Raw genomic sequence first — 26,267 nt, 5'->3', positions numbered from 1 at the left:
TATACCTGGGAATTTTAAACAAGGGTCAAGCCGCTAGAGAAAGGTTATCAACACTATTCCCGCTGTCTAACGATTATTTTCTCGACTAATCTTTTGCTCCAGAAAATTTCATTTCCCAAACCTCGAAAGCATGATGTTCACAAATGTCTTTTAAAAGATTAAATTGATGAACAAAATTATATTGAGTGCTGTCCCGTATTTGAAAACATAAGCGTTGCTACAAACATTAATCCTAAATGCCAAAAGATGATGCGCTGGAAATGGCGTATCACCGAAAACATGTCTTGTGTTCCCACTGATGGCAATAAAAACCTGCCTTCTTTGCGGAGTTATTCGAGCTGGGAGTGAGCGCTAATTAAATGTGTTTAAATCACAGACTAAACTGTTTTTTGACCAGTGGGAATGAGGTATCAGTTACATTAAAGACAAAGAAATAAACATCGACTGATATTGTTACACACTGGGGCTGAGCGATATAGCCACAGCCATATATCATAAAAAAAGGTTTCAAATCAATTAATTTCAGCAATAAAATGTCAGATAATTATGTGCAAGAAGAAAGCAAGTTAAAGAATTCTGGTTTTAAATGTCTTTTTGGGCAGGTAAAAACACTGGGTCACAAAATTAAATCTCAAATCATGTGTTGCTTCCCAGAGTGTGTTTACACAGTGCATAACATAATAAATCATTATTAGGGCTGGGTGATATAGCCATGACTATCATGATAAATGTCACAGAATTAAAGATTGGCTTTTTCTACCGAGGAAAGTTATAGAAACCAGTTAATCGTAGCTTTAAACATATTTAATGGACAGAAAACATCGAATAGATATAAACAAAGAGGAAAATCCTTCAAAGCAATTACACATTATGTCTCAAAGTGTGTTTGCACTTAATATCAATGAGTATTCAGCCTTTATTATACTGACATGGAAGAAAATATCTTGTGATATATTGTTATTGAATAATTGTCGGGGCCCTTTTTCAATACCAGAAACCTCAGCGTACAGAATACCCTCAGTGGACCGTTAAGTGTAATTACTGGTTATCTTTTACAAGGTGAAACTGGAGCCACGCAGACAGTGTCTCCCCTCCTGACACCCAGCGAGTCCTCACTTTGTCCCCAATCTGTTCCTTTAGATGTGTAGCCCCGCCTCCGCCCACCTGTCTCCTATTCTTCCCATCTAACCAGGCGTCCCTGCCAATCAATTTGATTGCCATGACAACATTTCGCATCACACCCCCTCTACCAAATACAACCGCCACCACTGCTGCCACCCACTAGTCTAAACAAAAACAAAACATGCACGCACAAAAAAGAAGCTGAATTCCGTCAGCTCGGGATTGATGGGGGGGGGCGTCCTGTCAAAGGACGGAGATTAGATTAGGAGTGAAGCACACAAACACACACACAGCTCAGAGGCAGCAGGTGCTTTTGGTTAAACCTTAATTACATGATCTCTGATTTCTATAATTGATATGGTAATGACTATGTAATTAATGCAAAAGCAGAAATACCAGCAGCTCTACTAATGAACTGATTTATTTGATTAGATTTTGTCCTACATATTTATGCATGCTGCTATACAGAGGACAGACAGCAAGACATTAAAAGGCGGTTGTTTGTCACAGTGTTGCTACTACAACAACACCGTGTGTGTGTGTGTTTGTGTGAGACGGAATCACGGTGGGGTCCAGACGTCTGTGAAGTGTTGGTTTATCTAAAGACAAATGAAGCTGCCGTCAGCCAACCATGAGAAGAGAAATGCCTCCACCAAAGAGACACTTCACTTCACATGATCACTGGAGATGAAGGGAAAAAAGCCAAAAAAAAATAAAAATTAAGAAAAAAAAAATCTCTTTCATAGGTAGGTGGCACTATTGGGCTGTCCCATACACAAGAGCTGGAGTGAAGTGTTCCTCTGCAATTTAACAAAAATAATTACTCAGTTGTAGTAACACTGCATGCGTGTGCACACACACACACACACACACAAATGAACTATAACTTCATCATTGGCAAAAGGTCAACTGTGACAACTGGATGTGACCCAGCTGCAATTACTCTAGACCCCAGAAACACTCACGGGGGGTGAGGAGGGGAGATATTTGGGGAGAGACTTTGAGTATATGACTAGTTACCTTGTGGGGATGAGAAATCATTTCCCCTGCTCACATCAAAACACCCACCCCGGTTCCCTACACGTCTCCATATGTCTTCTCCCCCCCCCCCCTTCTATTGTGAGATATCTGGAGGGATTTTTCTTGTGGGGAAGTGAGTGAAAGCACATGTGGACCCTGACCAGGTGTGAAGAGCCGAGACCTCTCCATCTTGTTTAGCAAAAAGAAAAATACACCGAGCCACAGCTTTGACAGCTGATCTGGACTCCACAGTACCTGTCTGGTCTGTTAAGGCTGCAGCGGGGGGACCTAAGAGTGAAGTGAAATCTAAAACAGGCAGGACTGACCGTTACCACACAAGCTGTAAGGCGAGTCGTGAGGCAATTTTATGCTTCAACTAATAGCAGTCCAGGAGTTAGACAAAATTATATTTGGTACATTGACAAACACTAATTTAATGTCAATTGTCTCGATTCATTTCAAATGTTTAATGTGTTGTTTTTAAAAAAATGAACGCAAACGACACCCCTGTGTTTTGTTTACTTCCTGTGGTGGCTAACCTTTGACCCTAATGTGCAGCCTCCACCCCCACACTGGCTAAATATGTATGTGAACCATCTACACAGAGAAATCTCACTCGAAATAGCCGTCAGAGAAACGGAGGTTTACAATAGGAGTCAAAGGAGAAATAATAATAAAAAAAATAAATAGAATTCACACATTCTTAAACTCAACAGAACTTTCATGTCATGAAACACATATTTTCAGAAGATGTTTGGGCACAAAAAGGTGTTCACTTTAAAAAGTAGGTCACTGTATTCCTGTGAGTAATTACAATTACATGGGTGTCACTGCGCACTCTGCTGTTTAAGACAGAAACTGCAGTCAACTGCACTAACTGGGAAACACAGATAAAAACACACTTTTAATGGCTCTTCAGTTTGACCTGGATATTTTTTTTGTCTGTCAATACATTTAATATGTTAGATGCCGTCTAATAGGCTTCAGCGTTAAGATGAAAATGTGACTGATTGTGAAAAACTAAACTAAAAAAGAAAAGTTTTCTTTTTTCGCCAGTTTGAGAAGGAATTGGACTATTAAACAAATTAAAAAAAGTTAAATATTGTTTGAGTCATAAAATCTAAATTAACCTAAACATCTACAGTTTGGATGCTTGTGAAAGTCTGTACATTTCAAGGTTTGATTCATTAGAAGGGACTATTGTCTCTTTACTATAGTTTAATTCAAGCTTCAAACTTATCTTACATATCGTAATATAATTTGGGGAGCTACTTATCCCAACCACCTTCACAAGCTTTACACGACTCTACTAAAAAATAAGGTTGCTTTTCAATCAGCTCAAAATTATTTCAATATTTAACATGAATAAATATCAAACATGGGACTTTATATCCTTTATATCAACCAGCTCAGATTTCTTTGCAAATATATTTTTTCCAACCATACTCTGACTTTCACAAGTATAACACAAGACACATTTCTCAATAAGGTATAAAGTGGCTCAGATATGAAACAATGAAATCCAAATTGTTATCAAGTCTACATCCTTTACGAATTTCAAAAGACAGATTTCTAAAACATCTACTGAAGGATGTTAATTCAGTGGGAGTTGTTTGTTTTAAATGACTTCCTTTTCTTCTTTTTTGTGTATATAAATGTAAATGTATGTAACAATGTGTGTAATATTCAACATGTCCCCACTCACATGTTTACATTATAAACACCCTCATTACATTACATTTACATTATTTTAACTGTTATAAGTTTATTTTTATGATTTATGTTGCCTTTATTTTAAAAGACGACATCACTTTCTGAATCTCTCCTGCACAATGTGTGATGTTGTTGTTGTTTCGGTAATTTTGTGTTGTGTAAAATAAATAAATAAATAAAACTAAACTAACCCTAACTTTAGTGGACGGCTTGTAGGCCTACTTCAGATAGGTTAGCTTCAGTTAGCTTCAGTACTACGAGGCCAAACGCGGTGGAAGTTATGAAAATATCAGTCAAAACGACAATTAAACACAAACTAAAAGCTGTCAGGTGAATTGTTGTTGTATGAACTTTGTGTACTAACTCTCTCTCTGGTTTGAAGCACACGACTCACGACGCAGTGACTTTTTTTGAAGGAAGAGCCAGGAGAAGAGCTAATAGCATTAATGACTGCTGAAGCGCTAGTTGGTTAACTAACTTACCTCGGAATAATGTGTTTCTTGCGGGGCCACTCGGGCCACGGTTGATGGATGGCCTTACAGAAGCCGGGTCAATTAGCCCGGCTGTATTTCCCCGTGTGTCTGCAGCAGACAGCAGTGGGAGAGCTCCCACCTCTGTCACATGGCCTGGCTGTAATTAATCACCAGTGTGGGGCCTTCTCACCTCACACAGGCGCGCGCACTCACAGCCAATGCGCGTGTTTGGCCCAAATTACATCCCCGCTTCTTTAATCTGGCTAATTGTCAATGCTGCACCCAAAGGAAAAGACATACAACCTTATGTATATATGTGTGTGTGCATCTCTCTCTCTCTCTCACTATGTATATATATATATAGATATAGATATGACATATATATACATATATATGTTTATATATATACTGTATGGTATAAAACTCAAAAGTCTAGCATTATTATTGAAATAAATAAAGTGAATCCATGTGAAGAGTGAGTGAAATTTAAAAGTATGAATTAAAAACCACATAACTGAAACAGACCGATCACTCCAGAATGTACTGATTAATAATGTGATATGAATACCAAAACAATGTTTGTTTAATGTTATTCTAAATAAAAATGAGAAACACTGAATTTAACCATGCTTTATCTATCTATCTATCTATGCTTCCTCATCTATTGATTTTACTGTAGTGTGTTAATATTATTATGGTGTGTAAATCTACACTACTTATATATTTAACATCGCAAAACGTGTCAGTTTTTTTAAGTTTTCAATCAAGATCAGAAACAAGTTGATCTTTTTTCTGCATCTTCAGCTTTTGATATTACTGTTATGTAGCTAGCGTTTTAAAATTGATGATTACGATTCAATATGAGATCAGAAACACTTTGAATTTATGTACTGCGTCTTTGGCTACTGATATGACTGTAATGTACTCATATTATCAAATAGAAGTAGTAAAACTAGTACAACTTCCTTGATGATGTCTTCATCAATCCAGTTGAAATTCCACCTCTCTGCTAAAGGTGCTAGTGTGCAGTTTGTCACTCTCTCTCACACACACATACACAGGTACACAAAGCACAGATTGAGAGGCAGGGACAGAGACATCACTCTGTGTTCACAGAACATATAATCCTGCAGTTGGGACAAAAGCAGCAGGCTGACTGATGAGGTTTGTGTTTGGGGGCAGGGGAGAGCTATGTGTTGCTGCTGCTGTGCCTCTCTCTCCATCGCTCTGTATATGAGTGTGTGTGTGTGTGTATGTGTGTGTCGCTGCTTATGCATTTGTGCATGCATGCATGTCTGAGCACATGTGTGCACCTATATGTGAATGTGTGTTTACATGTGTGTGTATATGTGTGTGTGTGTTTTGGGGAGGGGTGGTCTCATGGGGCAGCTCTGTGTCTGTCCCATCTGCCACCCCACTCTACTGACACCCAGGGGAATGGCAGAAGGGGTGGGGATTTATTTTGAAAAAAAAAAAGAGGAGAGTCCAGGTCCAGTGGTCTAATGGGCAACAATGCATGGTTTTACTGACGGGCCAAAGGCAAAGGACACTGGCTGAGTGTGTGGACACCATTCTACCAATCTATGTGACAAAACAGTGGGTCCCCCCCCCCCTCCTCAAGCTTGGCCTCCGTCTGCCTAATAAGGCATACACACCCCTGAAATTATGCTCCAAATGAGGAAGGGATGCACTGTATTTTACACACATGCGCATATGTTACATCCACCCGGGGCTAATGTCAGCCTAATGCATGTCCATGCTGTGGCCAGAGGGCTAATTGGGTATATAAACACAAACACATCCCCTGAGAGGTGAGAGGGGAAGGGTGTGTTTTGTGGTTTATGTTCAATCCATTGTGCCGAGGACAACATCGTAACTTCGACACGAAGGCTCATCAGCGTTATAGTCGTATCAATGATGAAAAATGACAAGGTTTTTTGCTCCCGTTTGCCCAGCAGCTAAGATGCTCTTTTGAAGTGATGGCGTGGAACGGCACAGTAGCAGGTGGCGTCTCCTCCTGTCTTTATCTAAACTGTGATCAGGCGACGGTAAACGGTGATGCTGCATCCACTGCAGCAGCAGCAGCAGCAACAACAGAACAGTCATGTGGAAGAGGAGCATATGGCTCCTGCACCGCTGGGCAGAAGGAGCACTGTAGCAAGATGAATGCTGAGGTGCCAGCAACAAAGCTGACTCTAACTTGTCAAATTAACAGCTTATCAAAAGAGAGAGCAAAGGAGGGAGGGAGGGAGGGATGAGACGGAAAAGGCAACAGCCTGGACTTTTTTTTTTTCCCTTTTCTTTTCTTTTTGTCATGTGCTACTCGATGGTGACAAAGACAGCACAGGCGGAAAAACGGAGATACTATTGAGGTCAAACCACAGATGTTTGAAGTCCTTGTGTCTCTCACTGTCACTGAGAGGAGTTGTTGATCACTGTTGGTCCATGCGTGTATCATCATATCAGTCCACACACAAAGACAAACACGGAACAGCCACCGGGCACTTATACCCGGCCTGCTCGCCGCTTTGAGCGCCGCGTTAATGAAACAGTTGCTGTTTCCTGGCATAACATTAATTACCCGATCAAAATAGAGTGGGTAATTAACTGCCCTCCTTTACCAGTGCTAATTACATTAGCAGAGAAAGGCCACTTCGAGAGAGCAAAGGAGAGGAGAGAGAGAGAGGGAGAAAAAAAAGCAGAGGATAAAGCAGAAACAAACAAAGACTGAAAAACAAGGCACTAGTGAGGCTTGTGTGTGTGTGTGTTTTAAGAGTGAGAAAGAGACAGTGAGGAGGAGAGAGAGGAGGAGACCACGTTGGAAGAAGACTCATGTGGTTCTCACTTGGGCCCCTAGAGGCTTGGTCCTCAGAGAAAAGCAGGCTTATTGGAGAGTAGAGGAGTACAGAGGTGTGTGTGTGTGTGTGTGTGTGTGTGTGTGTGTATGTGTGCATGTGCATGTGCGTGCGTGTGTGTGTTGGGAAGGTGCGGCGTAGTGGTGTTTATCTTGACATGCTCCACTCAGTCTTTAACGCTTTCATCACAATTAAGATGCTGCGGCTCATCAGCTATGTATACAGGAAAAAAATGTAGCAAACTGTGCGAGCACACGGGTGATGAGCACAGTCGAAAATAGATCCAGCAGAACGTGCAGACGCCAGGAATATACGCTGAATAAAAAAAAAAAAAGCACTTGTTCTATGCATCTATGCATGCACATGTAAAAGAATGTTTACACTTATAGTAAATCAGCAGGGTTTTTTTTTCTCAATTGTTTTATTTGGAGCACAAAATATAATTACAACTTGAGATATTCAAATCACATTTGCACCATTTTCTGTAGTGTTTCAAATAAAGATGGCTTCAAAAACATAATATTAAATTGCTAATATTTTTCTTAAATAAATAGAATAAAACCAGACTATAAACAAAAACAAACATTTTGCAAATGTCACCTACTCTTTGTGTTTCTTTGTTTTTCATGTCCTGAGAATGAGGTTTGTATGGTGATAATGTCAAAAAAAGAAATCAATGGGTAACAATAGCATGATGAGGGTTACTGAACACCTAACACACACACACACACACCCTGTTGTTTACTACTGAGCACTTGTGCGCTCATTCGCCGTTTACTGCATAGTGACTACAGACTTAGATACTGGCTGAGACATTTAAAAATGACACTGTAAATCGTCAAGGTGTAGCCATTTACATTGAAGTTTGCAACATGGAATGAAATAATATCAGGGCATTGGTGTGACAAAGCATGCGTCATAAGTGAGAGCAAAAAAAGGATAAGGCTAACTAACAATTTCACCTTTACACAAGGTCAATAAGATTACTTAAAATCAGGATTTTGTGATGAAAGAACCTGTGAGAATCGATTTCACTAACAAAAATCATTTCCCTCTGATCATTTAGCAAAGTAAATAGCAATTGCTGAGACAACCTTATTTCAGTGACAGCTGGAAAAAGGACCACTTTATAAAACCACATTTATATTATACCCTAAACTAACTATAATAAGTTAAATTGCTTGTTCTTAAATAAATCAATATATGAATTCCTTTAGTAATAACCCTTGGGACAAAGAGTTCTCCCTTGTAAAGATCAGAACAAAAAATAAAGGGTCTATTTCTCTGGAATGTAAATTGTCTTCAAAAAGTCTACTAGAAAAAAAGCCTCTCGCTAACTTCACAGACAGTGCACACACACACACACACACACATGCCATCGGAGGTGTCCACACACAGACAACACAGCGGAGATGCAAACATTACATCAGAGCTTTCCGTCCATCATCCAACAGTGCCTCTCATGACACGCGTCTCTGGCCAACGCTTGGGCAGGTGTTGGAAGAATCAAATACTGCGTGTGATTGCAGGCCAGAGGTTTATACAGATGCTTTAGAAGCTTGAGGTGAAAGTAGGAACCTGTTCTCCCTTCTTTCCGCACTCTTTCCGCAGCGCACGTCCCAGTGTGGAGCAGTATCGCTAAGGAACGCAGTCTGTCTGTAGCTGTGGCCGGAGTAATCTCCTCTGCCTCTGGAGAAGATGGCTGGGTCTTTGGACATTTTCATTTTACCCCGTCCCGTTCATCCACGTGAATGAAAAGGGGGCTAAGAAATGGCTGTTTTGGGGGGGGGGGGCTCAGGGAGGGAGGTTATATATAGTCACTAGGGATCAATTTTTCCTTTCTCCCTGTCCACTCAGTGCCAAAAGGAGGGGCTAAGTGAAGCAGTGGTCTGGGGTAGATTGGGGTGGGTGCTTTGCTACATCATGGGAACAACCAGGCCCGTCATCGCTGGAGAGAAAAAAATATACAAAATCTATGATTCTAATCAACCAGGTCTTGCATTAATGTACATCCAGCAGGTGTTCTCTGTCTCGTTCAGTCAAAGCTTTTCGAGGAGTTAGTATGGAGGAGTTAGACTGCATTGGTGAGTTCAGACAGGGGGGTCAGATAGTGAGATGGGTGGCTACCTCTGAAGCTGTTCCCCCCTGAGGCAGGACAGGCAGGGGAGGGGGAGCCCTGGGGCCTGAGGACAGGAGCAAAAGCACTCTTCTGTTTAGCAGCAGACGGGAAGGAGGAGAAAGGCAAGAGAGAAGACGAGGAGCTGGAGCTTCCTGGTATAGTAGGGCTGGAGGGCATTACTGTGGAACAGAGAGAGACAGTATCACATCTCAACATCTCAACAGAATCTGCAGAACACGGTAACATGACACACATTTATTGTCCATCAAAGAAAACACGAGATCTTACTATATGGAGAGCCTGTGGGTGAAGCACTGCTGAAACCAGGAGAACCAGGAACTCCTAAGCTGGTCATGGGAACTGTCCCATAGCCTCCAGTCATCCCGCCACTGCCCCCATAACCTGTCTGCTGGGGAGTGGAGGCTGATGGGTAACCCCTCGGAGACAAACTGCTGGAGTTTCGAATATAACCTGTCGTGGCAATGAGAATGTCAAATTAGATGTGAGCTTCATTGGTGGCAACAGCTCCTCCAACAGCAGCAATTAGCTCCTGGCGCTTCCTGCTCACCTTGGCTGCTATGTCCTGGCTCCCCAATGCTCACACCTAACTGAGAGGGGTAGGAGCCCAGACCCATGACACTGCCGTGGGCCGGTGAACTTGGCAGCGCCTGCAGTTGACTGTGAGGACGGGGAACACTGTAGAGGGCCTCGGCGATGTCAGCCGCGCGCTTCAGCAGCATGTCCTACAGGGGAATCAAATGATCCAGTCAACGAGGGTTCAGTGGAACCACAAACACAGATTGGTCTGGCTGCTGGAGGATATCGGTTATAACGTGCACGCTGTATCTGTGGCCTGCCAGTAAAACAAGAGAACGTGTAAATCACACTATACCCAATTAGCCCATTAACTATGACACCGATGACAGGCTTTCAAGTCATGCTGGTGCTTGTCATTAAATCCAACATCTGAGCATGATGTGAGAGTCGGCTGCCAAAATCATTTGGCTGCCACAGACTACCGGCACATTACAGTGTTTGCTTACTGTGTTTGCATAATGTTTATCTAACGGGATTGTGAGTGCCAAACCCTGGCAGCCCAGAAAAAAGATCCACAGATATTGAAACTGTGAAGCTTTTTCAAATCCATCCCTACTCAAAAATGAGGTATCAGTGTAACACTTTAGAAAACTGTCCTAATAATACAATCGGGAGAGGCCGCTCTGCCCGCGTTTAGACTGAGTTTATGCTCTACCAGCTCAAAAAAATTGGATATTTGAAGTTAAAAGATTGTAGAAAACATTGTTTTGGTCTGTGACAATTGAATGTCATGTCTCTGAATGTTTGATTCTGTTTACCTGATTACTGTGTGGGTTTCCGTACAGCGCTTCCACAAGATCTGCAGCTCTTTTTAAGAGGATCTCCTGAAAAAAAAAAAGATAACATCGTCATTGATAGTAGTGGACAAAGCTCTGAAAAAAAAACAATCACAAGGATGGTTAAAATCCTTATTGTACAAGTCACCCCACCTTGGCTAGTTTTTCTGGGTCACCAGGATGTCGAGGAATGACCTTCTGAAGACGCTGGAAGCCGTAGTCTATAGTTGGCTCATTAAGGGCTTAAAAAAAGAAAAGAAATGTACAGTGTGTCAGAACTCTGTCACAGTTCATCAGAGTCTCATATTTACTATAATTCCTCGTCCTGCCAATAAAATAGGCACAGTGTAAATATTGTAATACCTGTGTAGATGAAGCGTCCGGGAGCTCCTTTGCAGAACTGTTTGGATTTGTACGAGAGTGTGACCTCCACGACTCCGGGGATGTGTCGGGGAGGTGTTTGGACACGGATGGCGTGCGGTGTGATCAACTGAGGATACACAAGTGGAAAAAGCAAAGAAACTGATGATTCCTCCACATGCCGTGTGAATATCTGGGCTAACGTGATACTGTGGAAAGATGAATTCATATGGACTACTCGTGCATCATCTAAATAAAGAAACAAGTATGTACATGTGCTATATTTAACAATATGGGTTCAGTCAGTATACTGTTGGTGAGAAATTTCTGAAGACAATTCCCACCTCACTCCACACCAGCATGCTGCCAAACACCACCTGCAGCCCGTCAAAGAAGTTCTCCCCGATGACGATGACCATGGCCCCGCCGGTGGTCCAGCCCTCACTGGGACTGATGGCTTTGATACACGGCGTCGCTAAACAGCGGAGCAAAGCAAGATTTACTCACACAGGGTTTTAAATATACGAATCACAACGAGTGAAGAAAAGAAAAGATAAAGAGACTCTGTTTGTGTGTGTGTGTGTGTGTGTGTGTGTGTGTGTGTTTGTGTCTCAGGAGGACACGTTTTCAAAGCCATGTGCAAATTATTCAAAGCATTTTTTTTTTAATGACTACATTATCCTCCATTCATAAGGGGTCCATTATCCTCCAAACCGACTTATGTAAAAATAAAAACATGGAAGTAAAGAATTAGAAACAGGTCTCTAACAAGTAACTTTTGTATTTATGTGAGTAGTATTTTCATTTCTATCCCTTGTAACATCAACCTACAGGCAGCAATTCGCCTCAGGCATATTTACATTTTAATGTTTTTAATATGCATTGTCCCGTTCCTTACATAATGTAAATATGCCAGTTTTGCATACAGTTGTGGGTATTATGCATCATTAGTATGTAATATATTCATGTTGTAAATGGCCATGGAGTTATTTTTGAAATACTTCACATACTGTTGTTAATAGCAGTCCAACATATGTCATATGATCGAATATTTAATGGACAGCAATTATTAAAAAAACACCATGGGATGTACAGTAAACACTCAAGTAAAGTAAAAGTGTCTCTGAATTTAACTTTGCAGTACGTAATAACTTTTTTAACTCAGGTGTGAAAATTTAAAATTGATTTAAGGTGGTACATTTTGTAGTATTTAGTTTTGGATAATACACGTATATCACATACAGTAGATCATAGTGAGTATAGTTGGATATTAGGACTGATTTTAAAATAAATGGGGTGACATAGCGTCACTTTTCTTACCATATTCCATAGAATTCTCCACAGACTCTCCCGGCTCCAGTCTACGGGCTCTCCGGCCGTGTTTGGAGTTGTTGTGGACGAACATGTTGTCGGACACCGCCAGGACGTGGCCGTCCACACTCACCGTGCTGGACAGGACCACCTGATAGAGAAGACGGGGAGCCCGACAGGAAAGTTACATGAGTGTACATGCTCAACCGAGACAGCATGCTGTGCGTCACAATATCTGGTTACAACAGCAAAGGTCCCCGAGCAACAATTTGTTTCATCACACAGGTGATAGTCATATTTTATCAGTGTGTAATGTGACGTCTGTGGGATCTCCACGATACATCTGCATTCTGGTGATGACACAGCTCATACAGCCCCCCCCCCCCCCCAATCCTCCATCACTTCTCCATATGGCCTCTGCACCGCCCTCACGCTTCACTTTCTTTTTTGATTCATGCAGCATGCGGTCGGCTCACTGTTGTCTCCTCCTGATCCCTCAGTGACACCAAACATGTGGTCCAAATCTTCCATTTTGGCCGCCCGTTAAAGTAGCAGATGATATATAGTGGACCTAATTTGATTTTCTGGCCCGCAGCGTGTGGGTGTCCCTTCCCACATCTGCCTCGCACTGGATGACAAACGTGTAATTAATGAGAGGATTCTTGTAGGTTTTCACCTCCGTTTTGGAAATTTACGAGTGTTGAAGTGATACTACTACTGAAAAGTGATAATGAATTTGAGTTGGTAAAGGGACAATGAGGGGGAAAAAGTAGTAAAATGTCAACATTTAATCATGTATAAAGATAAAATCAGGCAACACCTGGCAGTAATTTTGCAGGTGAAGGAACTGGAGAAAGAAATAGGGGGGAAAAAAACAACATATGTGATATAGGTGGTGGAAAGAAAGGGGGGAGATAACTGTAAATTATCGATAAAGCGGCAGACTGTCCAGCCCCGATCACCTTTTAACCCAGAGCTGAGAGTCCACCGCGCTCATAACTTCTCAGCATGTGTCACGTCGCAGGAGTTAAAGCAAACACGGTTGACGAGCGGGGAAGCACGGAGAAGAGGGAAAGGACAGAGGCTTTTTTTTTTTTTGCTGGGAGGGAAAGAGAATGCCAGACAGGGGCCGCTGGTGCTGAAAGACGGCAGAGGAAGTGAGGCGGGAGCGTCCCCTGTGACCACTTCCTGGGTCACGGACCATGACCTCCTCCATCTGGAGCCAATCAGTCAATTCTTGACAACTTCCTGAAACACCTCAGCCTATTTCCTGCACCCCAACAACAGAGTATCCCACATATCTCGCTCCTTTCATTTCTCTTTCCATCTCTCTGACTTCCTATGGATTTCTTTTTTTTACTTTCACCTCCAACTCCTTCCACTGCTAAAAAGAAAACTTTTTTTCACCCAGACCTTTACATTATGAGAATGTACCACATAAACTCATGGACTATAGATCCTAATTATGAAATCATTCTGTTGTGAGAGTGTGTGTGTGTGGGGGGGGCATTAAAATGGGACTTGCAATGCAGCTTCTGTCCCTGTGTTCACACATAAACACACTCTTTTTTTTTTCTCTTCCCCGTTTCATTATTCTTACCTGAAATCTCCTCATGTCCCTCGGGTTTCCAGCCGTCTTCAGACAATTCTGGTTACATTTCAGGAAAAACTTCAAGAAAAACCTGCAAAGGTAAAAAGGAGGACACGTGTTTGTACAATTACCGCTAAGAAATCACATGAAAGAAACACATATATGATTATATGCGCCCCTGCAACACAATCTAGCAGTTGGGGACATTAATTATTTGTCTCACGGATGGTGAATGTACATGACTCTGTCACTGTGTGTGTGCATGTGTGTACACACACCCACACATCTATATGATTACAGCGCTGACATCAATCCCCGCTGTTTAGCTTATATTAAAGTCAATGTTATTACACTTTAAATCAAGTGATGAGATTTTGAAGCACAGTCCGGTGAAAAGCGCTTCTGTGTTTCAAAGTAACGTGGAGACAGTGATGTATGCCAGAGGACTCGAGGGACCGTGGTATCCCACAATGCTGTATTTGAACCCCCACATGGGAAACGAAGTAGGGACGACTACAGAGAAAGTGAAATGAGGAGGTGGAAAGAGGAAGGTAGTGACAGAGGCACAGGCATTGGTATGGACATGAATTTTGTTTTCAAGTGTATGTGTCTCATTACATATGTGAGCTCTCTTTTGAATGTGATAGACGGTGGAGACAGAGAGAACGAGATAAAGGGAGGGAGGGAGAGCTGCTGATAGCCCCCTGCCACACCAAAGAAAAACTGAGAGAAAAGGTGGAATAAATAGGACTGAGGGAGACTATGGAGAGAGAGAGACTCCAAATCCCAGGTGTACTCGGTTCGGCAACACAGCCCGCTGCCATGGCAACAAAGCTCTGCCGCAATCCCAAAGTCCCCATGCTGAGAAGCAAAAGACAGCGATGGGAAAGGAGAAGGCAACAACAAGAACATTCCATCACTGAAATACAGCGAGGAGGGAGGAGAGCGACTTGGCGAGGTGAGAGGCAGGAAAGTACATCAAGAGTGCAGGTGCAGAGGAGAGTGAGAGGGTCCACACAAATCTCACGGCGAGGAGAATTTACACAGAAGACGTGTGTTAAAGAAGAGGAAGAGGAGGAAGAATAATGAGCTGGGAAATAAGGCAGGGTTTGTGTGATGTGATTACAGCAACTGGCAAATGTGTAGCCCTCAAACCAGATGTTCACATCACAGCGAAACACAATTCTGTCTCACCTATGAAAAACAGCCATTAATATTCAGATGACACAAACAACAACAGCGCTGTAGGCGCTACACGGGCTACACTGGTGGATCCAGTCCCACCCACACTGCGCTCCCCACAAATATAAGTCATCCTAATGGAGAAACTGCTTGGAGGAACTTCATATTGGCCCCCACAGCACCACCAAACCCTTTAAATACCACGGAATACTGACCTCTCCCTAATTCTGTCAGCTCTCACTTGCCATTCTTCCATCACTCACTCCAGCTTCCTCCCTCGTGAACAGAACCTGGCTTGTAAGTAGCTCTCGGGTTCCAGCAGCGTGTCCAACATTTCTCGATTTGAGCTATTTCGTCAGAGGACAATCAATATTGTTGTTGGCAGTGAGTGATTATAATTCATCAGTAAGGGCTTGGACCTTGGAGTTTTAACGCTGCACTAGACCTCTGGTGTGAAGTGGAAACATGTAGAAGAAGCACATCTGTGCTGCTGCTCCCACTTTCTCCCTAGGATTTCCTTTTCTTTTTTTTTCCTTTCTCTCATTTTTCTTTGTCAATTTGAATTAAAACCACTGTATGGTATATTTGGTACGGCCCAAGAAAAGTTATATAGTTCAAAAGATTTTTACTGCATCCTTTGAGGGTGATACTATATGTAAATTATAGCCTGGGTGATGATTTTTATGTTATGGTTGATTTTAAAGGCTAAATCAGTCAAATGACTGTGGTTTGGTAACACTAGTTTCCTCTCCTTTTGTATATTTTGGCCTCTTCAAGCCGTCATCACTCATTTGACTGGCTGACATGATACACAAGACTGGCGCTGATGCCTCAGATAGTGAAATCTCAACCCCTAATTGAGAGACTGACTGCATCCGTCTCAGGCTTTGCACACTTTTTTCAAGGGTTCTTGACCTTGTTTGTTGACTTCTTCTCATCATTCCCTGTTTGTATGACACCAGATGCCTCTCACGCACACACGCGCGCACACACACACGAGGGGGAAACACACATTCACATGCATGCATGCACACACTAATACACTGACACCCCCACCTTTGCCCCCCTCCCAAAAACCCATTGAGTCAACTTTTCACCCCCCTCAGTTCGGACGCACACAGCTGCAAATGCTGAAATTAAAGCGAGACATTGACGCATATATTAGCATGCATTAGCCGCTTCCCCCTGCCCACTTAACATGCAAATCTCCCAGCCCCGTCGCCTCGCACCTTCTGCCACACATTCATTTGCTGAATTATAATTAGACTAATCTTGCATAATTAATAAGAAGTCGAGGGCCCTCTCTTTTTTTATCCCCTCCTCTATTGTGGTAGCAAAAGTTTAATATTGCTGTTGTTTGTTTTTGTTTTGGTAATGTAATACACCCACACACACACACACACACACACCTCCCCATCCACAGGGAAGAGATGAGAACATGCAAAGAATTGGAGGTGATCATTATGTCATGGGGAAACCGCAGAGAAAGAGCTCCAGCTTTAGTGTGTCTGTGCATTTTAGCCAATATTCTAGTCCATAATGCAAGTGTAGAGTGGTGATTTTGTGTATGTATAAGAAGAAACTTTTTAAACCTTTTTTGTTCTGTAATTGCCTGTAATTTTGTGAAGATGATTTCCAACAAATACTGGTCACCAAGACTTAATCAGAATACATTATTTGTGACTTGTTATAATTTTACTCTTTGGCTTTCGACCCAGTATGAGGCATTGTTTTTATCTTTTTTATCACTTTTATCCTTTTACAGTTTGTATGACTTGTTTATTTGTGTTGTTTTTATACTTTCTACAGTACTTTGTTTTATTGTTTGTTCTAAGGTCTATTACATTTTCTTTGTTTTATTTATCTCTGCTGTACAGCCATCTGTTGTTTTTTAAAGTGCTTTATAAATTAATTTGGATTGGATAATTGTTAAGAAATGTAACACAGTCTGCTCTGGTCAGTCACACAAAGCACGTTTTATCCTCTGCGACACCAAGTCTTCACCGCCACACTTAAAACAGGAAACACAAACAAAACATAGACCCGAGTCTTAAACCTTGAGGATCATTTTCCACCATGGCACCACAGGGAGTCTCTTTTTTCCCCTTTCTGTCCTCACTTCTGTGTCTCTGTTAAGGCCTCCGATCCCCTTTGTCTGCATCTGCTTCAGTTCCCAAGACTAAACACAGGCCTCGCAACATGAGCCGGTCATACCAGTGGTGACAACTTGCTCAACTATCACTACACCTCAGTACCCAACCAGCAAGTCGTGACTCCAAAAACAAATAACTAAAAATGTTGCTTTTTCTGCTTAAGGTTCAGTCCTCACACCGAAGATGCGCCGCTTCACATTTCTCAGTCCGTGGAGGCATCTGTTACACATAAGTGTTGCTCACTAACTTTTACACATGGGTTTAATCACACAGTGAGCACCTAAGCAGCACAGGTCCTCTAAAAAATGTTCATAGGCATTCATCAGCACTAATCACTGTTGACATAAACTGCATTTTCACATAGACATAAAACACATCCCCCTCTGTGCTCATTGTAAATGAAGGTTTACTGGTAGCTGCGTGTGAGCGCGTGAGGCAAAAAGCAGAATTCATGTCAACTTTGACCACGTTGCCTTTTTGGCCTTCCAATTTTCATTTTAGTTTGTTATAAAATATGAAAATATGGGGGGGAAAAATATGAGGAGGAGGAGGGGATTGTCATCATTTTTCACAGGACATGGGTGCCCTGCTGCTCAGACTCAGGGAAGAGGAGTGAGGAGGAGTGAAGACAAAGAGGTGTAAACAGAAAAAACAAGAGCTTCATCCTCTTGATACATGTAACCCCTGATCCACTGTACTGCTGAATAGACAGTGTAGGATATACTAAGAGACAACGATAGGAAGAATGTTGATGTCCTGTATTCAGGGCCATCACTCATCAGGCATCCCCTCCATCACTCCCCCCGCACCCCCACCCCGTCCACTACCATCACCCTGAAAAAACAAAACAGTGTCCTGACATCAGGCAGGGAGTGGAGGGGGGGACGGGAGGAAAATTAGGAAACCAGATGTGAAGCATTAAAACATACTGACATGCTGAGGGCCTTCCTCTGCCACACTCACACACTGAGACCACTAACTCATACAGCAGGCCAACATACATGCACATATGCATGTATATGTCACACACAGGCAGCACAGGCCACACACACACACAAGTTTACAGAAAAAGTACACAAAGACAAATACTGATCACAAAAAGTTACGCCTGAAACACACATATGTCTGAAAGTCACATGCGTGTAAGTGCAAGCGGATTCTTGATAAAAAGCAAAGGTAATTGACCACAAACACTTCGTAGCCAATGGCGAATGGAGGAGGCTTTTCATAAACCATTGTTGACCTAAGAACGTTTCACGCCAAGACAGAGATCCACAGATGGGTCATCATGCATCAATGTATGGATATGCATCCAATTAGTACATGTACCGGCTGGGGGGGGGGGGTTTGGGGGTAAGGGATGGAGGTGTTTTGTTTTCCTCCATAGGGAACGCTATTTGGGGGATGGAGCAGGGAGCAGGGAGCAGGGAGGTGAGGGGGTGCGGTAATAAATACCCCTAGACCTGCAGGTCTCCTGGCAGACTGGAAGCTAGACTGGTCACCAGGGTTAATACCCGGGGCACATGACCTTTGACACTGCTAATGGGGCACAGAAAACCCTCCACGAACTGATACCCCCTTTGTCACATACCACCACAAGACCTTTCACACCAGTCTTCCCACTACGACCACCACCCCCTTCCCATCCTAAAATACAGACAAATCTCCGGCACCAGCATCTCATACCTTTCACTAGCAAACAGGCGCCGATGTATTAATCATTCTTTCCTTTTCCTTTTCCGCGTACAATGCACATTCAATCGTCAACAACATTTCCACATTGACGTGTCTCCTAGTCTCTCAGTGACGTTATCACATGTCCTGTACGCGCTGGGACAGTGTAAACCATAGACTTTGTGCAAAATGAAGCCTCACCAGAAATTTCACAGACGTCAGGCACATAGAAGATATACCAGCGGTCAGTCACACTGATGTCCAGTCATATATGCCATCATTTAGCATCTCTTTACCTCTAAATGGGAGTGTAATTTACAAAGTGGACATCATGTTCTATTGAAGAAGACCTCTTACTAGTGATTGAGACCATTAACTCCTCCAGGAAAATGTTTACTGACAATATAAATCAAGTGCGGTGTCAGCTCATTTTCCCATAGATTTCTCCTGCACACGGAGTTCGTTTTGCAACCAGTGGAGTCGCCCCCTGGAGGCTAAACAACATCTACATCCAAATGTTGGCTTAGTCCACATGTAATTATTAAAAGTCGATGTATTTTTTGGTTCAATTGTAGTCACTGTAGCTTATTTTTAACTGCATTATACTCAAGTAAAGCTACTGTGTGGCTTTTTTGTGTAAAAAAAAAAGAAGAAAACATTTCAGACGTTTTTCTGAACGTAAAAAGAATACCTACACCGTATAAACACATTCAAATGCCCTGTGGATTAAAGGTGAGTGGGTTGGTGAATAAATCATCTCCAGGTAAATTCCGGCAGAGAGCGAGCACATGAGAGAATGCAGCTCTTTATAAATTTGCCCAGTGAATTGGCTGCGCCCCTCATGGCCTCTTCTTCATTGCCTCCCAGGCTGGTTTCACCCCTGCAACCTCAGCCCCGGCCCACTCCGCCACTAAACTTGAGAACTGTGACAAAACCAAACATTTAAACCACCAGTGCTGATTTATAGAGCTTGGAAGTGCTGTAAAACCCTCCGGCTTGCCACCGCAAAAAGTGACTGAGCCGCGGCAGAGATGTGAGGGAACGGGGGAAGCTGGAGGGAGGAAAGTGGAATGATGGGAAGGGTACACAAGAGGCACTTGAGTGTTTCAACGAGGTTTCTCCTGGGTGTTAAAGTGTTTTACTGAATAACCTCTCGCTGGCTAGTAAATGTGAATTTCGACTATTTAAAATGAATGTCGCACTCTCCCAAGCTTAGCTCGGCCATAGATTGCATACAAAGCTTGGCCACATGGGACAGAGATCAGCCTGCCAAATAGATGGATATGGACAGATATTCAGAGTCTGGAGAGCATGAATTCACAACCAGGACAGGGAATAGAAGTCCCATCAGTGGCCTGACCTCTCCCAGCATGCCTGGTTTGTCCTGAGGGACAAAGATTCAAAATACACCCTCATAACTGTCAAAATGGAGACGTGAAGCACGAAGCACACTCTTTACAGCTGAATACATTTCAAACAAACCAGAAGGTCGTCTGCAATACACCGATGGTGATCTTGCTTTTCCAATACCCCTTTCAATCAATCCGCTACTAATCTGCTTCACCAATAACTTGTGCACATCAAGGCTGGGCGCAAACCTCTCTCTGTGTCGAACAATAACTCCGAGACGGATGCCACTGAGATGACTAGGAGTGGAAAGAGAAGCAAGAACAGAAGGAGAAGAGATATCTTCTTAATTAGCCAGTAATGATAAGATCTGACAAACAACATCTGTTTCCAGAAAGCAGGAGAAGGGGGGGGGGAGCAAGAAGGGAGAGAGAAGAGGGCGAGGAAAAGAGAATGAGAGAGAGAAGCCGCTGAGAAACCTGTGAAGCCTAGACTACAGGGACCTGCTTGTAAGAAAGTAAAAGAGGGAGTGAAGGGGATGTATAAGGGAGGGAACGCTGTGTAGCGTGACACAATAGAAGAATGGAGGATGAAAAGTATAACAGAAGTGAGAGAAAGACAGACAGGGGAGAGAAATCTGACAGGGTTGAGGGAGTCGAAAAGCCAGGACGGATATGACAGACAGAGGGAGGAAAACCGGATCAAAATGAGGGAAAGGAGGGGAGATAGACAGACGCAGAGAAGGTGAGATGGATAATGGTGCGGGGGGGGGGGGAGAAGAACGTGTGAAGGGATGAGAATGGAATTGCTCAGAGGTCCAGGGTGCTGTAATTTACTATCCATGGCTAATACACAGCAAATGTGCAGAGCTGGAGACTGGGAGAGGAGAGGAGACGGGGTGCCTGGGCTGATGGGGGAGCCGGAGGGAGGGCACGCAAAACTGTTGGGGCTCTCAGCAGGCATGCTGAGAGCCTGTCAGCAGTCACATCACCCCCTGCCCTCAGCTCTGACAGAGTCATCAAGACCAGTGCACACACACACACAAACAAAACACATACTGACACACAATCCCATGCACAAATCCAAAAAGATTATAGTGAGACCACAGCCTCTTTCACACTGAAATTAACTGATATACACAGGATTAGTAAACCTGGTGTCTTGCTCAGGGACACTTCAACAAAGCAAAGCGGGATCGAGCCCACAACCTTCCAGCTACCACTGCTCCGGTGTCCCACGCTGTAAAAGTAAGGTTCACTACAAACAGCTGTAAGATGAATGTACATCTGAGTGTTGGAAATGAAAATTAAATCAAAACTAGTTTTTAAAGTGAGTTTTCACTTGTGTTGCTTGTGTTGATCGGAGCTGAAGCTGATAAAAAACAAAACATGCTCTCAAGTCATGTGATGTGGGAGTGAGTGCTGATTAAATGCATGGGTCAGAAACCCATTTAAACATGGCGTTAAATAGATTTTTTTCTTCTTCTATTTTTTTTCTATGTGATTGTTATTGCTGATTCTGTTTTTTTCAGTAACTTGCATTTTCCCCTCTATGATGAGAAACATTTTGTCCTTTTTGGCTCCGAGGAACTGTGGGATTTCCACGGCACACTGCAGGGGTTGTTTACAAAGAAGCTCCAAGAACAAAAAAAAGAGTATTAGAATTAATTTTCACTTTGTAAACTGAAATAGTTCTTTACTTTGTACTTTGTAATCATGTCATTTTAATCCAAGGGGGAAAAATAACAGAGGGTCCCTCGAATATGATTATAATATAATTGTAGTGGGTTGTGGAAAAGACGTAAAAACAAAAGTCTGAGCAATTCCTTCTGCTTCCCTTTTAGTTAATATACTGTGTTTACACTATACGCTCACTGCAGGATAAATATATGTTGCCTCATGTGTAAAGCAGTGGGAACAAAATAATGCAAATGTGTAAAAGTCTGAGTGTTAGGAGGCATTTTCAACGGTGGGGAGGTTTTAGAGAAATCTAAACTGTCTGTCCAGATTCCACATTAACAGACAAACAAACAAACAAGGTTGGCTTGAGGGGTCAGCCCAGCACCAGGGGGCATTGTTAAGTCATTAGTGAAATTTAAGACCTTAACAGAGGTGGATGACCAACACACACACACACACACACACAGCTCCACAACAGCAGCACCCAGCCAAAGTAAACAGACCTCATTCCTAAATACCGCTGCTAACTGGCCTCTGACTCTACACCGACCCACACACACACACACACACACACACGAGGCACTGATTACACAGATGCTTTCAAAATATAAATGAAAAATAAACCTCCACATCGAACCAAATCTGAAGTCTCACACACACACAAACCACACATCGCTCACTTGCTCGCGATTTGAAGTGCCTCTAAATCACTTTAATCTGCCCCCTCCTGATCTTCTGAGTGGCCCTACTTAATCTCTACACCGCTCAACCAAAAGGTGAACCCTATTAGTGGCCAGACAAATGAGAGGGTTTGCCCCAGCTTCTCCGCGAGTGTGGGGGCCTTTCCCCTCCTCCTCCTCCTCATCCCCTCTGCATCCCACCCACCCACTCGCACACACAAGTCCCCCCGCTGTTCCTCCACATTAGCCCATTGGTAGTCCGATCCCATTTCCTGTCAAAACATTTCTGCGCTGCTCTCCGTTTCCGACTGCCCACTCTGTAGGCTCTCAGTGAAAACAAACCAAGCCTACTCCCCGTGTTGGGGTTCGAGCCACAATAGCCAGCACTGACCCACGCGGAGCAAAGGTGACCAAACACAAACTCGGCTCATAACCTACCACTCATTATACACTTCCTGTGCAAACCCGGAGTCCAGGATCTTCCCAGTTCCCACATGAGACCACATCAGTGAAAGCTCCAGCCAGACCAAAAGGTCCCATGAACTCATTTTCACCAGTCTAACTCTGAAACAGAACCTGTCAGGGAATTTGATATTTTAGACATTTCATCGTTTCTCCCTGTCTGTCTGTGTGTCATTTTCCCTGTTGCTTTGCCCCAAGGGAGGAGCCATCCCTATAGTCCGGTGCCAGCTGCTCAGTGGTCCAGCCTGTGTGAGGTGGTGTGCACCGGAGCCTCAGGGCCATATCGCCACGCTGCCTGGCCCCCCGCCTGAGGGGCTCACTGACAAGGTGTCTGGAGGGACTGGACGGTACCAGCCCACCAGGGAGACATCTGTGACAGCAGAGTGAGGGGGACCAGTGTCTCCAAGTTGTCCATGTATGTTTGACTATGTGATAGACAGGTAATTTATGCATACCATAATTATATCTGTGGATGATTGTGAGTGCAAACCAGCAGCAGCTCTGCGAGCTGATCTGTATCCACAGTGAATTGGTTTAGAACATGAGCAATGGCGTGTGTTGTACGCAACATAAACACTACACGGTTAGATTTATGATGTTTCGGAAACAAAGTGTGGAGTGTATATTAGATTTCAGGTCAGCAATACGTAACTACACCTGGGGAAAGTTATAAACCATGAAGTAAACTGACAGCACGCACATTATACGGGGAAAAAAAAGAAACAGAATGACAACTTTTTAAGAGCAGAGTGAAATAATATACCTAAAAGGTTAATGCTTTTCCCTAATATAACACAAGGTTAACCATCATTGTGTTAGAATGTGGTGTATGTGAAGCGGTGTGCTCAACGAGAGTCTTTATTCATTCGCAATCCAGTTTGTATGCAGGTGCCTTTGAAAAAAGGGGTCAACACATGAGGAAAAGCACTGAGCGGCAACTAAAATATGAAAAATGTAGATTTAAAAGTCTTTACTCAAATGTGGCATCTTACAAGACAATAAAACACCAATCTGGTCCGTCCATGCCGGTCCTCAACACGGTGCAAAACGGTGGACAAGACTTAACAAGACGCTTTTGTGTTACCTTGGAAAAGTGGCGTCACCCAATTCTGATTAAGTGAATACAGGAGGTGATATCACTCATGAGGGAGGTGACTCCAAGCCTCCAAGGGTTAGACGATATTAAACCAGCAATTTGATAGATCCATGAGTTATATCCCTACACTCCTCTTTTATACAGATAAAATAGTCAACGTAATCTATTTATTGTTGCTGTAAAATCCCAACAAGGGAGAATAGTTGAGAATAAGCAATACATTTAAACTCAGCTGCATTATTTGCATTGGAAAATAAACATTTCTATTGTATTATTTAATCTACTAACTTAAAACAGGGTAAACTATAGTATCAAGTTTAAATCCAAATGGTTTATCTTTGTAATTACATAAATGATCATTTAAATCTTCATCATTATAAATATGAAATGGTTACCGTTATAAAATAAAGGCTTTTGAACCCAATTTGAAGTATTTTGGAGTACCTCGGGTGTTTTTATTTTTTTACAGTTAAATATGCGTTTATGACATTACAGCATAAAAAATAGATGAAAACGATATTTCAGAAATTAAATCATGGAAATTTGATGTTGTGGGAACACAGTATGTCCAGTTCCAGGGTGTTTCAACGTCTGGAAAATGTGCTGCTCATCCATCCATCATATGAAGTCACTGTTCTCTTTCTACCAGTCTGTCTTTCCCTTTTCCTCTCTTCAAGTTAGATCACTTTTGAATCTTCACACCGCAGTATATGAAAACCGAATTTGCCAGCTCTTTATTATGGCATATCAGATGCTTTAACAGAGCCACACACAGCAGGACTCAAACGGGACCAAACCAGAAACAAATACTTAAAAAAAAACCTCTAACCTACGGTTGTCCCGTTCTGAAGAATTTTCATTTGAGTTTGTTGTTTCTCTCCAACTGTCCAGCTCTTCCCATCATAAAAAACCCCAACCATGAATCTAACAAGCTAAGCATCTGTGTCAGTTTGCCTCATCTTTGCCAAAAACCATCTGCAGATTCCTGAGTTGAGGGAGAGAAATGTAAGTTCACACAGCTGCCTGATGATTCACATCAGCCATGTTGCCTCAAATCATTTCTGAGGATTTGTTTCTGGATTAAATGTTTTAGAAACGGGAACGTGTGAACTCAAAACTATTTCCTGAGATCATTTATTTGCGAGGGATCTGGAGAATAATGACAGAAATGCATGATTACAGCACTGTCACATATAGGGTTCTCATTGTTGAGTCCATCTTTAAAATAATGTGACAGAAAATATAACTGCAGTGGGTTAGTGTCATAACAGAGAGCGACACAGCGTCAGAAGACTTTTAAAGAGGGAATATGAGCAACAGTCTCCTAAAATGACAATATTGTCTCACACATAAAACTCTCAAGTGAATACATGATGGCCTAACAACAAGTCAGCGACGGGGCCTGAGTATGCATCTGGGAAAGGGGAGGAATTCGACCCCTGACACAATACAAAAAAAAATGTTGCTGCATTTATTATTTGGCTGATAGTTTAATGTTCTTTTCCCAAAGACTTGCAGCTTCGTTCTTTTTATTATTATTATTTTTAGGGTGGGGAGCAGGGCTGAAGCTGAAGAATGAGTCATTCTCCAAAAATCAGAAGGAGAAGGAATAAAAAAAAAGGTTCTGACCTGCCATGAGAACAGGTACACAGCCATTCAGAAAGAACATGTTTGAAAGTATTTTAAGTTTAAAAGAGAGCAGACATACACGGAGGAAGAAATTATATCCGAGTAGTTTAATTCTTAAAAAGAGATCGGAAAAGAACTGAGGCTGTGTGTGACTCTTGGCTTCCGAATTGATAGACACACAAGGAATTAACAACTAATGACAGCAATACTAAGCATTCATCAGTTTTGCTATGGAGGAGAAACTGAAAAGTCAACTACAGAAGAGAATAAAATAAACAACGCTGCGCTCACTAGTTGAGAACAAACCGGTGATACATGCACATAACTAGAACCAAGACCACAAACAGATCAATACGACCCACAACCTAAGATTAAGAGTAATGGATTCCTCTTGGAGCACGTGAAGTCAAGCCATTGTCCTGGACAAC

General features: G+C 42.6%; 2 protein-coding genes across 23 annotated transcripts in view; both read right to left on the bottom strand.

Moving 5' to 3' along the window:
• Nucleotides 1-4,493, bottom strand: part of LOC131463863 (ankyrin-1-like) — a 103,495-nt gene extending 99,002 nt beyond the window's left edge. For 13 of the 18 annotated variants that reach the window (XM_058635924.1, XM_058635933.1, XM_058635945.1 and 10 more), the window contains exon 1: nucleotides 4,338-4,492. The gene's annotated coding sequence lies outside the window, so the exon portion shown is untranslated. Of the gene's footprint in view, nucleotides 1-4,337 lie in introns of all 18 variants that reach the window. The other 5 variants (XM_058635929.1, XM_058635931.1, XM_058635928.1 and 2 more) reach the window with 3 other exon arrangements.
• Nucleotides 4,494-7,601: 3,108 nt separating this feature from the next.
• ebf2 (EBF transcription factor 2) overlaps nucleotides 7,602-26,267 on the bottom strand; it is a 33,116-nt gene continuing 14,450 nt past the window's right edge. For 3 of the 5 annotated variants that reach the window (XM_058636952.1, XM_058636951.1, XM_058636953.1), the window contains 9 exons: nucleotides 13,947-14,028; nucleotides 12,356-12,497; nucleotides 11,380-11,510; nucleotides 11,039-11,165; nucleotides 10,829-10,917; nucleotides 10,658-10,723; nucleotides 9,871-10,045; nucleotides 9,591-9,773; nucleotides 7,602-9,481 (listed from right to left, as the gene is read on the bottom strand). In XM_058636952.1, the coding sequence (XP_058492935.1) occupies nucleotides 9,255-9,481; nucleotides 9,591-9,773; nucleotides 9,871-10,045; nucleotides 10,658-10,723; nucleotides 10,829-10,917; nucleotides 11,039-11,165; nucleotides 11,380-11,510; nucleotides 12,356-12,497; nucleotides 13,947-14,028 (1,222 nt within the window). In that variant the 3' untranslated portion in view covers nucleotides 7,602-9,254. The remainder of the gene's footprint in view (nucleotides 9,482-9,590; nucleotides 9,774-9,870; nucleotides 10,046-10,657; nucleotides 10,724-10,828; nucleotides 10,918-11,038; nucleotides 11,166-11,379; nucleotides 11,511-12,355; nucleotides 12,498-13,946; nucleotides 14,029-26,267) is intronic. The other 2 variants (XM_058636954.1, XM_058636955.1) reach the window with 1 other exon arrangement.

Source organism: Solea solea, chromosome 8 (assembly GCF_958295425.1).
Source record: "Solea solea chromosome 8, fSolSol10.1, whole genome shotgun sequence".
Taxonomy (NCBI): domain Eukaryota; kingdom Metazoa; phylum Chordata; class Actinopteri; order Pleuronectiformes; family Soleidae; genus Solea; species Solea solea.
This window is presented reverse-complemented; position numbering and strand designations above follow the sequence as displayed.